Source organism: Branchiostoma belcheri, unplaced genomic scaffold (assembly GCF_001625305.1).
Source record: "Branchiostoma belcheri isolate BF01 breed outbred unplaced genomic scaffold, Haploidv18h27 scaffold50, whole genome shotgun sequence".
Taxonomy (NCBI): domain Eukaryota; kingdom Metazoa; phylum Chordata; class Leptocardii; order Amphioxiformes; family Branchiostomatidae; genus Branchiostoma; species Branchiostoma belcheri.
This window is the reverse complement of record NW_017804132.1, coordinates 1,110,996-1,126,059: the sequence shown is the minus strand read 5'-3', so window position 1 is coordinate 1,126,059 and position 15,064 is coordinate 1,110,996. Positions and strand designations below refer to the sequence as shown.

The 15,064-nt window shown below is 41.5% G+C and overlaps 1 protein-coding gene across 2 annotated transcripts in view; it reads right to left on the bottom strand.

Annotated features, from left to right (window-relative positions):
* LOC109480304 (D(4) dopamine receptor-like) overlaps nt 1-14,581 on the bottom strand; it is a 44,134-nt gene extending 29,553 nt beyond the window's left edge. Inside the window, exons 1-2 of one of the 2 annotated variants that reach the window (XM_019782492.1) lie at nt 14,484-14,581; nt 8,807-9,116 (exon numbers count right to left, since the gene is read on the bottom strand). In XM_019782492.1, the coding sequence (XP_019638051.1) occupies nt 8,807-9,109 (303 nt within the window). In that variant the 5' untranslated portion in view covers nt 9,110-9,116; nt 14,484-14,581. Of the gene's footprint in view, nt 1-8,806; nt 9,120-14,483 lie in introns of both variants that reach the window. The other variant, XM_019782491.1, reaches the window with a different exon arrangement.
* Nucleotides 14,582-15,064: the final 483 nt, after the last annotated feature.

Here is a 15,064-nt window from a genome sequence, read left to right as displayed (position 1 = left end):
GGCCATTTTGAAATCACTGTAATCTGGAAAGGTTTCAAGCATGTTCTAAAGCAGTGCCTATATATATATAGCCCAATGCCCTGCATCTTGAGCCTGTGCAACTCTACGATGAAAAGCATCTAGGTAATAATTGAAAAAGGTAGCCCTTTTTTGAATATCACTATAATCTGGAAGGGTTTCAAGTTTGTTGTAAAGTAGTGCCTATATATAGCCCGATGCCCTGTATCTTGAGCCAGTGAAACTCTACAATGAAAAGCGTGAAGGTAAGCATTGAAAAAGGTAGGCCATTTTAAAATCACTGTGATCTGGAAAGGTTTCAAGCATGTTCTAAAGCAGTGCCTATGTATAGCCACATAACCTGCATCTTCGTCACGGTTGACTATGCATTCCCACAAGCTACAATATCTATGGTTGAAGAGATGCCATAGCTTTAAATCCCGTTACGCCCAAGAGGTCGGGAAATATGCCCTTCATAACTCCTCACGCGCAAGGCTAGTACCACTTAACGCAGCAATACGCGCTGACAGTTGCTATTTGTGAGACACAAGGTTCTTTGTGATCGATTATCACGTATTAAAACCGCGTTAAACTGTCATTAACGACATTTCTCTGTCAACCTGGAGTTGGCATCCTTCCCCCTTTAACGACATCCTTCATGGTTACTGCAGCTGCAGAACCCATTGAACGATGACGGTGTATTACATGCTGCGGTATTAAAACATAAATTTCTCTGCCATTATCAACTACCGCCGCCGTCCTCCAGCTTTACCGGGGATTTCATGGCGAGTTTATGGGTTAAACGTCTCCCTTGTCGGTGTTTCCTGAGTGGGTAGTAAAGCGCGTTTACGGCCGACTGTGGGCACCCGGTGACACAGCCTGTGGGAACAGATGACAGATTTAGCACACGGACGGGACATCTGACGGCCTCCCGGATGAAGCGCAGCGGTATCTGATTATAAGCGGTTGTGCCCCGGGGACGTTGGATCAAAGAGATTACAGTGTTTTATTGGCCTCATAGACATGTCTTGGTTTACTGCTACTGCCCAAGGACACGATGAGTTATAGGACTGCAACCGAAATACTAGTACTCTGTGCCGCATTGGAAGTTGGAAAATAGATTTTAGATAGAATTGTAGGAACTTTACGTCTTATCCCAGATGCATAGGAAATGTGGCATGTATTGCAGGCATTTGCATTGTGATGCTTGTCCCTCTTGGGTACTGAATGAATCTGCTTACAGAGCAAGACCAAGATGAAAATCAACCACTGAGATCAAATTTCAGTGTGCTGCATTGGACTTGGGAAATAGATTGTAGATAGAACTTTAGGAACTTCACGTCTTATTCCATATACATAGGAACTGTGGCATGTATTGAAGGCACTTGCATTGTGATGCTTTCCCGTTTTACGTACTGAATGAATCTGCTGAGCAAGACCAAGATGAAAATCAACTATAGCTACTAAGATCAAATTTCTGTGATTCCAATGTGCTGCATTGGACCTGGGAAATAGATTGTAGATAGAACTTTAGGAACTTTACGTCTTATTCCAGATACATAGCAAATATGGAATGTATTGGAGGCTTTTACATTATGATGTATGATAGTATCCTGTCCCTTTTACAGATTCACATACATGTACTGAATGAGTCTGCTGTACAATACAAAGATGCAGATTCCTAGAAAATCAAACTGGCATCAATTTTTTTGTGATACCAGTGAGATACGACCAGTCCCACTCTGCAATGAGTAATATTCCACAGAGGCAAATAACCGGAAGTCGTCTTGGCATGGGGAAAAATTCCAATTTTACAGCTGAGGTGAACGCAGTCACCCAAGTACAACTGTCACCTGCGACCCAGACATGGACCATAGCTTCCTAAAGGTTAAGCTGCTGTTAGGAGATCATAGATGCCATTTAGGCTACAACTCATTGCCATGCCACTGTTTTTATGGAACGCCATTGCCTGCGTGATTGTAGGATTTGAGCTTTTTCTTGTTATCATCTAAGCAAAAACTATGCTCTTACCTTATGATACCCATGTGTTTTTTCCTCAAAGAATATCATCTTCACCGTAAAGATTGAACATCTACGTTTCTTGATAATTGCTAAGACAGTGAGATTACTGGCATTGGCACCGACTATATTGAGCATTTTCCTTTGTTTTTTCATCAAATATTTACTATTTATTTATCACTATTTATTACCATTTGTAGAGTAAGTGATTTCAGTTAAACCTCGCATATTCCCAGTAGGGTCCTACACGTAAGTTGCATATTAAGCTGGTCTAATGGGGGTATTCACGGTGATCGTCAATAGTTCCTTAGAAGTGTCCTCTAACCAGCGGCGAAACACTCACAAGCTCAACTGTACATCAGTCGATAGCATACACACAATAGAGATGCGTTTAAGTGTAAGTCGTAAAAACTGGCAGTGATTACCAGTTAAGAGATGCACCTGCACATGAATTGGAATTGGTCAGCTTCTGGATCGGAGTGCTATTCAAGAGCGAACTGCATAATGTACGACAAGATCACACAAGACCGGCTGTTGTACAGAAAAGACGTCTGTACATTGACGATAACGACAATGTACACACAAGGCTTTTCTGTCCGTAGATAGCGTGTGTATATACTCGATGGAAGATACGGCCATCAAAGCATGTTCTGATGAGAGTACACAGTTACGGTGGAGAGAAATAGTGCTATTTTATATGTAACACAATGGTGTTGATACATTTGTACAACAGGGATATATAGCAGTATATATTGTACTATTAGAATATCAATGCTTTCTATACCTGACGCTTTATTTCCTCTTCACGTTTATCACAATAACCTGTTTTGATTCATGGTGTAAGCTATTTTATGTCCACAGAGATAATTGGGTCCTTCAGATCCTTCTGGCAGATGTCTCCCCGATCATTTCCGATGATGCTGTACTCGCAAATACCGCACCATCTGTTTCAGCATTGGATGTGTCATCTTTCAAACCTAATGATGGATGGAACATTCAGAGTCGACTGAATTCACTTATACTCCTATCGACTCGATCTTGAATATTCGGTACAATGTATCGAGCCGGTCATTGCATATTTGGAAAATCATTTTTAAGCTTCAAGGCCACCATATTGAGAGCAATCAGCGTCAATGCAAATATGATATGTATTTCAAAGTAGCGAGATACCCCATGACCGATCTTTCTTAAAGAAATAGTTGATTCCCTCATAACAAGATTCAGTCAATCATAACGATGTAGAGATGATAGACAGTATCTGTCTGTAGAGTGTTTTTAAGATTGAGCTGTGCATGATGCAAAATGCTCAAAGTGTTATGACTGAGTGAGTGCCCAAAGTTCTATGTTCTATTTCGTCGTGACTTTGGCAAATATATGTATGAATCATAACGCCAAAGGAGCCTTGTGATAGCAAACTAATGCTAGTGCCTAATGTAAAATCACGACCATGCACTTGATGCAAAATCCTTGACAGCAACCAATAACAGAACGCCATATGTCTAGCCGTGGGAACAAAGCAATCTAAAACACCCTTTGTAGGTTTGCAACGTCTTCGGAGGATATGCCTTTTACTGTTCCCTCGCCTTGAGGAAAAGAAAGCCTGCTGTGATGTGTGCGCCTTCAGCAAGATACGCCATTTGCGCTTCAGTTGTCTCAGGCAGAAGCAAACTCAGCAGGTCCCACAGGAGTTGATCAAACACGCAGAAACTTCTTTGGAACTCGCGGCCTTTCGGCGCCCAGAACGTCGTGAGCAAACAAGGACGTGCGCCCTTTAAAGTCGACAAACATGGACTTGCCCTTTGTAGGGTAATAGAAACAACCTTTTTCCGTTGAACTGATTGATGTGCCGCCGTGGCAATAAACTCGCGTGCAGCTGATGGCAATGCCCTGTACATCCGAGGCAAAGGCAAAGATTGGTTAGCCTCTACAGCATGCCAAAAATTGGGAATTTTGGGGTCTTCATGGTCTTTGGGAGCTTTTAAGTGCTATTGCATATAGACAACATAGCCGGCCTGTTTGAATTACCCCCGTTTTAAAGAGCTGGGCTAACCAGAAAACAGCCTAAGACCACCAAACCCCCAGTTCTATAATCCAGCTACGGAGGCTAAACATTGGTCTTGTATGGAAAACTGGCGACCTGCAACATTACTGAATTGTGATACCAGAATATGTTGCCGCCGTGGCAATAAACTCGCGTGCAGCTGATGGCAATGCCCTGTACATCCGAGGCATAGGCAAAGATTTGGTCTTTTTTTTTCAAATTCTTTAAAAAGGCATTCAGTGCATTTTTTAGGGCTTGGAAACCCGATTTTTCAAAGCTCATATTCTATTATCTACACACTGAGTTGAAACAACACTGTCTCATTGATCCTCATTAAGCAACGATTCCCAAAATTCTGACCGAAAATGGTTACTGGAAGGATCTGGATTGATTTGTAGGGTACCATCCAGAAAGGACTCATATTGAGGCTTGTTTCTGCAGTTTTAAATGACTTAAGTTTGAAATACAGGACCTCACTAGACAAGATAGAAATCCCACTTGTCTGAAAACTGGCAATCTATAACATTGCTAAATTGTGATACCAGAATATTATGCATTTCATTGCGTATGAAAATGTAATCTTAAGCCTTGTATCATACGATAAACTGGTTTTCAACAAAGACGACATATTAGTGACAGTATACGAAAGATCCTGGAATTCATAGAATATTATGAATGTAATGACAACAAGCCGGGACTAATTTCCATAGCGGACTTCCAGAAAGCATTTGATAAAATATAAGAGGCATTCTCGAGTTGAAAAATGGAGTTGGCAGGCATGCCAGGCCGGGAGGACACTTTACAAGGGCAAGAAACTGCAGAGACATGATTCACATTTCTGGATGACTTCATTTGGCATTCATCGTGTTTATATATCACATGCAATCCACTAGAGATCGTGTGGTATACATATATATTCCTCGTAAATATTAGTTAGTTTATGTGATCGTGACTTCATTTGGCATTTATCGTGGTTATATATTATATGCAATCACGCACTAGAGATCGTGCTCTACTCATATTCGTTGTAAATATCATTTATTTATGTGATCTTGATTACTGTTCTCGTTGTTCATATCTTTATGAACGCAACGCTAATTTCGAGAAGCTAGAATGATTGCTTTATTAAAAAGCACAGAGAAATAATTCATATGTTGTAATTATCTTATCCAAACGTGTAGACAAGTAAGAGTAAGGCTAATTGCAGAATTTTGCCCGAGGGAGAGTTGCATGCAAACAACTAAGATTAAGAAAGCAACAAAGAACGCCATTGTGGCAACACGTAGCATCTTGAAACCGAAGGATTCAGTTCAGTGCTTCAGTTACTTTGAAGAAATCCGAGGGTCTCCTTACTAAAAGGCTCACAACCTGCATTTCTTCTCTGGTCTCTTAGTGTCACTGACGAAAGGTAGTGGATGCTACCTGAAACGCCTGACCGTTTCCAAAATCATATCCAGTTGCTTGAGTAACTGTTTTTGGCGTAACAGCTAAGAGGCTCACAGTCTACTAGATCCGCACGTGTGCCGATGAGCCACCACAATCTATTAAATGCGGTTTTCCATATCGATTTTATTGACCATTCCTCACTGAGGCAACTGTACGAAGCTGAGGGAGACGGTTGAAGTGAGCAGGCCGTGTAAAGAGAGGTCGAGCCCGGGGGAGTCGGGTGGACATCAGGACACGAATCTCTTCTGCTCATTTGCGGTGTATGAGAAGACACGGGTCTGCATATTGATGGGAAGGGTCATCACCAGCTGTTGCAGTCTGGTGCAGCCGGGCCGACTGTCTGGGCGCTGCTATATCAGACCTTTAGCCAGACGTTTTTTCCCTTTTATGTACAACAAGTATCTTTGCCTTTGTTGTCGCTGTGCCCCATCAAAGTAGTGACTATATATACTAATGAAATTTCGGGTCGGTGCGAAACCTCATCCAAGAATCTATGTTTAGGACCACTGTTCGATTTTTCCTTACAAGGCGCCAAACACGCGGTAAGGAATCCAAAATTATCTTTTCCTCATACTCTGTAATTTTCAGAATGTTTTTATTTCATTTTGACCAAGATTTCCAAGCAAAGAATGAGATAATGAATGACAGGTAATGGCGCGTAACTGTTATAATTGTGCACTCTGGTCATCAGATTGCATTTTCGTATTAGCCAGCCAGGAGCAGGTTATTTTAAGAGAACGTTGCTGGCGGGATTTGACTGGCAGGAAGTGTGATAGCTTGTACTATACTGGCTTGGGTCGTATTAACGCGGCTCAGCTGCAAATTTTCTTTCTCTGCTCTTTCTATTCCCAGTGGAGGTTTACTGATCATTCCAGGAAAAAGGATTCGTAACACAACCTTATAGGATCCGTTTTCTGTGACGAGGTGGCTGGAACCGGTAAAGGGCAGGTTTCTCCCAGCACCTCCGGCGTGCCCTTATGTCTAACCCCAGGCCCTCAGACTGTAATCCCCGTAAGCATCAATTCCACCTGTCTAAACCCCAGATGCTATTCAGTATAAGACTCGTAACGCGTAACCATCACTTAGTGTCTCAGCACCGCGTGCTCTGGAATTTCATTCGACTTAAAACGACTTAAATTTAAGTGTTGAAAGCACTAGGGTATGCATTAGGGCTTAGACATCTCTTCCTGGTAATGTTTCAGACCACACGCTTGTGGGTGGTTCGTGCTTTTGAAGATGCATATGATGCCTTTACGGAAGGTAATTTTTTTTTATTTATTTATTCAAAATTGCGACATGACAATACAAAGTGTGCACTAGGCAGCAAGTATGCTGATAGCGTGCACACCCAACACATACCTGTACATATGACGTAAAAAAACAAAAACAATAAATAGTTAAAGCAAGATTATACACAAGTATACAAAATTGTGTAATTAGATTGTTTCAAGCCTTGAAGGTAATAGGTGAGATGCAACATAGTTTGTGCATATAAACCTGAATTTCTCCTCTGGTCTCTCAGTCACTGACGAAAGCTAGTGGATACTAGCTGAAATGTCTGACCGTTCCCAAATCATATCCAGTTGCTTGAGTAACTGTTTTTTTTTGTGCAACGTAGTTACATGCACTATATACGTATAGATAGATAACACTTTGAAAACAGTAATTGCTTTTCATCCTAATAGGTTTCAGCTTGAAGATATATATACATTCCTACTGTACATCAGATGGAAAAAAAACATCGAGGCGACACGGTTAGTCTAGCGTACGCTCTGCGATGACAGGTCCTATCAAGTCAAGGCAGCGGCTGCGCTTATGTCAATGTTAAAGCAAGCAGTTCAACGGGAGCAAGCATCTGTAAATTCTATTGACCTATGGGGCCTTTTGATAAGCATTAGAAAATGCAGTTTCATCTGTCTATGGTCTTTTCCAACTTGAACAGCTCCTAACATCTTGAGGGAAACCTGCTAAAACTGCTTTAAAGATACTCTGTACCATGCAGATTCTCTTGGATGCTGACCAATTTCTTCTAGCTTCTAATTTTCAAGCAACCCAATGCTTCTGGTACCGGTAGATACTATTCACACACTTTTTTCTAACCTGTATCATAATATTTTCTACAGACTATGAATTTTTGCCGTCATTTTTTACATGTAGTACTTAATTGCCAGCTTGCCGTTACTACCCACGTTGTTGTGGATAGGCCTTTATTCCTATACCCCATTAGTGAGTGGTCACAGGTGCACAGTGATTTGTGTGCGATCCGAGCGAATGTCTAGATGTATTTCTAAAGCCACACGAGTTATATATGTGGCCGCTTGAGGCGTCGTTTACGCCCAACGGTGCAAATCAGTATGTATACTTTAAGTTCTTGAGATGCACTACTGATCGGGCGTCGCATTTCATTCGCAGATGCACAGAAAGAAAACACAATGATCATGGTATTGTGTCACTCTGTATGGCGTGCATGTTTTACACTCTTTTCAGACAGTTTGGGCGGATGTAATGGAGGATTGAAAAATAAAATAGTCTGTAGACTACAAAGAAGAAACAAATAAAAAAAGGCGGATTTTACCTCAACATACACGGCGAAAGGCATGGCAAGAACTACCTTTCAAATGTATGGCAAGTCTATCTATGCTATATTCTTTTCGACGCAGGCAAGGCACATTGTGTAGATATAATGAAGAATTGCATAGCGCGGCAAAACAATACATAATATTCTGAGCACTACAAAGAAAAAAAACATTCTTACCTCAGCATTCAAGACGAAGGCATGACAAGAAAAAGAAAAGAACTTGTGCCTGTATTGGCTGTGCTATAACTATTTTCAATACAGGCAAGGCAAGTTTGTGTGGATATCACAGAGGAACGGATCGCGCGACAAAAAAAACTAATAGTCTGAACACTACGTATGCGTACAAAGATACAAAGACAAAAAGGAGCCCCTTTAGCTCAACATACATGACGAAAGGCCGAAAGGCATGGCAAGAACAGCCAAGTTTTTTCCTACTATTTTTAATGCAGCTAAGGTACGTTTGTGTAGATATAATGGAAGAATGGATTATGCGTGGCAAAAAATCACATAGTCCAAGCAATAAAAAAAGGATCCCTTACCTCAACATTAAAGGCAAGGGCTTAACAAGAACAACCGACTTGTGCCATAACTATTTTCAATACAGGCAATGCACTTTTTGTGGATATGATAGAGGAACGGACCGCGCTCCAAAAAAAAACAAACATGAGTCTGAGCACTATGTTTACGTGAAGATATTTACTACAAAGAAAAAACGAGCCGCTTACCTCCACATACACGACGAAAGGCATGACCAGCACGGCCATGAGCGCGTCGGTGACCGCCAGGTTGACGATGAAGTAGTTGGTTGTGGACCTCAGGTTCTTCCCCTTGTAGATGGCGACGACGACGAGCGCGTTCCCCGTCAGGATCTCCACGATGACCAGGATGGGGAGCAGGGCAACGAAGTTGTAGGAGCCGGCGGCCTCCCCCCAGTCCGTGCCGTTCCAACCCGCCGCGCTGTCGTTGCCGGGGCTTCGGGGCACGTCGAACCCCGCCACCGACGGATAGACCGTGGCGTTCCCCTCCATTTTTCACCTGCTGGGTGGAGACACAGAGAGTGCCAAAAGAGCTGTAATGTTACGCCGAAAACCTTTCTGACTTTGGGGCTGTCTGTACCGTCGGCTGAAGACGTAATGAGCCAACAGACTCACGTGGTTCTATATAGCTTTGGTTAGACTTGGGTTATACCATATGAACAGGGGTGTATAACATAGACAACATGGATATAGTAAATCTAGTACACCATAAAGCCGTTTAGGAATAAACTTATATGTAAAAGATACCAATTTAATCTTAATGGACAACATTAAGATTACGAGGAAAACAAAATGACAATGATTCAGAAATGACTGCTAAAGCCTAAGAAAAATGAATGTCGTGTTTCCATCCAAGATTTCAATCCTCAAAAACACAGTTGGAATGCAGGTAGAGATTCCCTTTTTGAAATTAAATTTTCCATTTCTATTGAACTGGGTGATCAGACAAATACAGTTAAACAATGTAAATCTGACATCTCCAGGACTCGTCAATGCGCTTGCCTTTGGGAAAGGGACAAATAAGTCACTCGATTTACTCGATAAAAATTGCCTCTGAAAATGCATTAAATGACGTTTCAGTGGGACATTCAGAAGTCAGATTAGAAACTATGTGGCCTTGGTCAGTCGGGAAACTGAAAACAGAAACATTTTTTGCCAGGCCTAGCCTACAGCGAGCTTTTCGTATTGATAGCACGTCTTTTCACATCTGGGTTACGAGACGGCGTTACAATGCAGAGTAATTAATATTCTGTCTGCGTCCGTTACGTGAGTCTCCATCAGGTAACACAAAAGACATCTGTGTGTACACGGATGTTCCCCGCTCCAATACTGTACAGAGATCGATACTGGCAGTCTTGTCGAGGCTAAGGTTGTCTGCACGATCCGGTAAATGAAAATTGATTGCTGCTTTCCTCGACTGTAAAGAAGCCTCCGTGTTGTTTCTTTCTGCTCGCGAGGGACGAGACGCTACTTGCGTTGCTTCATGCGATTCACGTCGACTCTTATGTAGTGATAATCTTACTACACACTCTCAAGATCTGTTCTATACACTTAGAGAATGGTGTTCGCCAGATGTATCTCAATGATAAGACTCTTAAAGACTGGGCATTGCTCTTCAATCTCTTGGCATGGCAATCCTGGGTTGTAATCTCTTCTTCAAGTCCAAAAAGAACAATTTTCAGATACTGTCTTTTATTGCACTGGCAGTAGAGGGGCAAGAACGATTGTGCTGCTGTTATACAATCCTGTAGGAGAAGCACTCTTTAGTGGCTTCAAAGTTCCATTCATCCATTTTTTTGGAAATCCATGGTTGTAATTCTTCTTCAAGTCCAAAAAGAACAATTTTCAGATACTGTCTTTTATTGTACTGGCAGTAGAGGGGCAAGGACGCTCAAAGATTTGTCTGAAATATGCTCCATTTGGCCTAGCAATGCCCTTGAATGTCTTGGCAATCCATAGTACTGTTGTAATCTTTTCTTTCAGCCAAATATGCTCCACTTGGCTGGGCGTTACTCTTCAATCTCTTGGCAATGATAGGTTGTAATCTTTTCTTTCATTCCAAAAAGGACAATTTTCAGCTTCTGCCCTCTTATGCCTTTGAAAGAAGAAGGGCAAGGGCGATTGTGCTGCAGTTACGCAATCGTTGTACGAAAAGTGGCTTCAAAAGTTTACACTATTCATCCAGTTTCTTTGCTGCTTTCTTGCCTTTCCCAAGGGAACTACCTCAGCCCTTGTATACCATTCATCATTAAGGCTTTGATTTCTCGTTAGTAGATTTCTTGCAAGATACTTATAGCCTGATATCTCAATGATGAGACAGTTAAAGATTTGTCCGTCAGATGTTTTATTTGACTGGACATTGTTCTTGTATCTCTTGGAAATCTATGGTTGTAATCTCTTCTTTAAGTCCCAAAAAAAGAACAATTTATACTGTCTGTTATTGCACTGGCAGTAGAAGGGCAGAAACGATTATGCTGCGCAGTTATACAATCTTTGTACAAAAAGCACTCTTTAGGAGTTCAAAAGTTTACACTATTCACCCGGTTTCTTTTCTGCTTTCTTGCCTCCCCCAAGGAAACTACCTCAGCCCTTGTATATCATTCATCATCATAGAGGGGCAAGGACGCTCAAAGATTTGTCTGAAATACGCTCCACTTGGCTGGGCGTTACTCTTCAATCTCTTGGCAATGACAGGTTGTAATCTTTTCTTTCACTCCAAAAAGGACAATTTTCAGCTCCTGCCCTCTTACTGCTTTGAAAGAAGAAGGGCAAGGGCGATTGTGCTGCAGTTACACAATCTTTGTACGAAAAGTGGCTTCAAAAGTTTACACTATTCATCCAGTTTCTTTGCTGCTTTCTTGCCTTCCCCAAGGGACCTACCTCAGCCCATGTATATCATTCATCATTAAGGCTAAGCAAATGTCTTGAAAGATACTTATAGCCTGATATCTCAATGATAAGACACTTAAAGATTTGCCCGTCAGATGTTCCATTTGGCTGGACATTGCTCTTCTATTTCTTGGAAATCCATGGTTGTAATCTCTTCTTTAAGTCCAAAAAAAGAACAATTTATACTGTCTGTTATTGCACTGGCAGTAGAAGGGCAAGAACGATTGTGCTGCAGTTATACAATCTTTGTACTCATTAGGAGTTCAAAAGTTTACACTATTCACCCAGTTTCTTTGCTGCTTTCTTGCCTTCCCCAAGGGAACTACCTCAGCTCTTGTATATCATTCATCATTAAGGCTTTGATTTCTCGTTAGAAGATGTCTTACAAGATACCGATAGCCTGATTGAGCGCCGTTGGGGATGTAAGCACAAGGGAAGGGCATTAGAAGCTCTAACGAAGGGGCCTTTCAGGTGTATGATCGTCCTCAGAGTCTCATCCTATGTAATTACAGTGTTTTGAATTCATATCTGCTGGGACATCATTTGTAACTCAAGCCCAACAGTCGTGATCTTACAGACGACATACTCTCGAACTCGCAAATTCTTTACAATTGCGGGGAAGAACAACTTTCTTTGCATTGCCGCTCCTTATGGCCTACAGGTCGATATGAGGTTCTTATGAATAAGCAAAGGTCAAAACACACAAACAAATAAAGATAAGGATGCATATGAAACAACATGATGATAACGCAACGTTTGTAAATACGTCAACAAAACCAACAGATACCTGGAATTCTTTCTCATATTACACAATGCCATACGGTCCACTAGTGATACCATAATGAATACTAACCAGCACATGAGGCATTTAAGAAATGCTGTCCATTCAAGATAAAAAGGTAACCTCATTCAGACCATACGCCGAGCATTGTGCTATCTCACTATTGAAGTTTGCTACAGCTGTTAACAACTATTACCTGAGTTTGCTTTTCGCTTGCAATGCACTTTCTTGATATCTCGGCCAAAGCTATTTAGTTTTATTAACAGACCATACACCGAGCATTGTGCTATCTCACGTATTGAAGTTCGCTACAACTGTCACTAGTAACAACAATTACCTGAGTTTGGTTTTCGCTTGCAATGCACTTTCTTGACTAAACCTTGGCAAAAGCCATTTAGTTTTATTAACAGTCAAGGGCTATAGACTGGTGTGTTTAGAACTGATAAGCGCTTGCCACGGCACGCCGGGCCGTACCCTTGGCCCTATCGATACGTCTAACGGGTTCCTTGACCCACTCGAGGTGACGATCTCCACAGATACGAGACCGGCGACTGAACTCTGACCTCTTGTGTGAATGATGGTGAAGGCCGGGGGGAGGGGTCAAGATTCGAATCTGTGACCTTGAAATCAAGAAATGGAGCTATTCCGTTTTTTTCAAAACTTTTAGCTAAAAGTTATAGATTGTAGATGTAATCGCCAGAGATAGATAGATGGAAGTGTGCAATTCAGAAGAAATATCATTATCCAGCACTACTGTCACACTGTCATAATACGATATGTTGGGTATATAATGCTTCACGCGTGAAGTTATAGTAGACGCTGTCATGATGCGGTTTTTCGGCCCGATATATCGGGGTGGTCCGTTGCTAATCTCCAAGCAGATCATACGGTGGCAAGTCAGTACCCATTGGCCAGGGGAGTGTACATTGGGTACTGTCTGGCAAATGGATACAGGCTGGCCAATTTGATACTGTCTTACATGTACCTCCACCGAAAGATCTGCTGGACTTTACTTTAGTCCGGTGCCGCCCAATCGTTCCACTCTACAAGAGTGCTGCCGCTCAAAATACTGCCCCCTCCAAATACCCACTACACCATCACGATTTGATTTGTAACAGAAAACATAATTGGATAGCGTATCAGTATTTACTCCTACTATTATTCATGCAGTGTTGTTGTGAGATAGGATATATTAGGTCCCCGTGCTGTTACATAAACACGGAACCCGGATAGATGCCGTGAGTCAGACGGTACTATCAGCAGAGCCTGCCGCGTAAACATGATTTATATCCACCGCAAAGTAGAAGATTAATGGTCATATAATTGCCGAAACACACTGCGGCTGTAAAAACTACAAAGTAAGTAAATATTGGTACACCAGCTTATGATTATTATCAGATCACATCAATCATGTAAAACATGGTATACAACTGAAGGGCATAGTTGTACGGTGTAATAATATATACTGTGAAGGACATGTGCCACGTCACCAGTCGTTGTCTACATGTAGCTACGCAGTCGAAAGGAAGACTACCTACTTTTTCCATAAAAGTAACTTTATATCTGTGTTACTTGACGACGTTGTTATCACATAATGTTTGAAAAGACGTAATCGGCTTACTTAACACCGCATAAAATTTGACTCATTGGTCATCATCATACTAGCTTGTCGTTATATATAGCTCTCCGACAAGTTCCGTGCCGTTTTGTTAATGGCAGTTATACAATGCAGGTAAATCAACGTGGATACCGTTACTCCGCCTGTATTTTCCCATAGAGTTGAAATAAACTAAGAGAATTTTGTCAATAATTCATTTTGAAAATGATTCCTCAATACGGATAGTACATATGATAGCTGATAGAGTGTGGCCTTGGGTAAATGAAATCCAATACACAAACGCTGTAAACGAGTAAATGTTGAAATCATGGATGAATATATATATTCCTGCTTGCAACAAAGCAATTATGCTATAAGGTACCAATTTCTTGCTCATTGAGTAGTAGAATGGCTTACAAAAAAGGAAAGCCAATTATACTTGCGCGTGTGGGTGGGTGGTGGTTGGTGGCGCAGTTGTAATACTGCTATGTTTGTCTATATATAAGTTATGGTTGTCACAGATATATAGATCTTTCCCAGTCAACGCCATGATATGCCTGTCAGCTAACTGATTGATTGGTATAAATGACTTCTCTTACCTGGATATTCAAGACATGGCAGATCTTGGCTGCAGTAAGACGGGCCCAGTGAATGAAGGCCCGGCCTGGGTGGATGTTTGGCGTAATCTGGTCTTGTGATGTCTGATCGATGTTGACGTGTCCGGATATGGAACATGGGTCCTATCTTATCTCTCAAATCAGTAGACTGTCTCATATGATATTATATGGAATGGGATGGGGAGGGGATGAGAGAATGAGAAACTAGGGACAATGATAACTACTGTACAACACAAAGATAGAAACGACTTTTTACATGGCATAGTAATCACTTATTGTCATGTAGTTTAGTCTGAAGCACATAAATACGTTTTTGGAGATGTTATATATATTTTCTGATGGGCGGTGCACTGTGCAATACTGGGCCATTGGGCTGTCTGTAGATTGTGTTTCGTAGCCTAACGCAATATTCCGATACAAATCCAATATATAATGTGTCCATTGCCTGATAGTAAATTGAATGACAGGCATAGGCAGAGCTAGCGCTACTTATTTGGTCATAAATCCCTCAAAGGGAATATCCAATATTCCCCTCCTTCGTCTTTACAAGTAACACCTTCCTT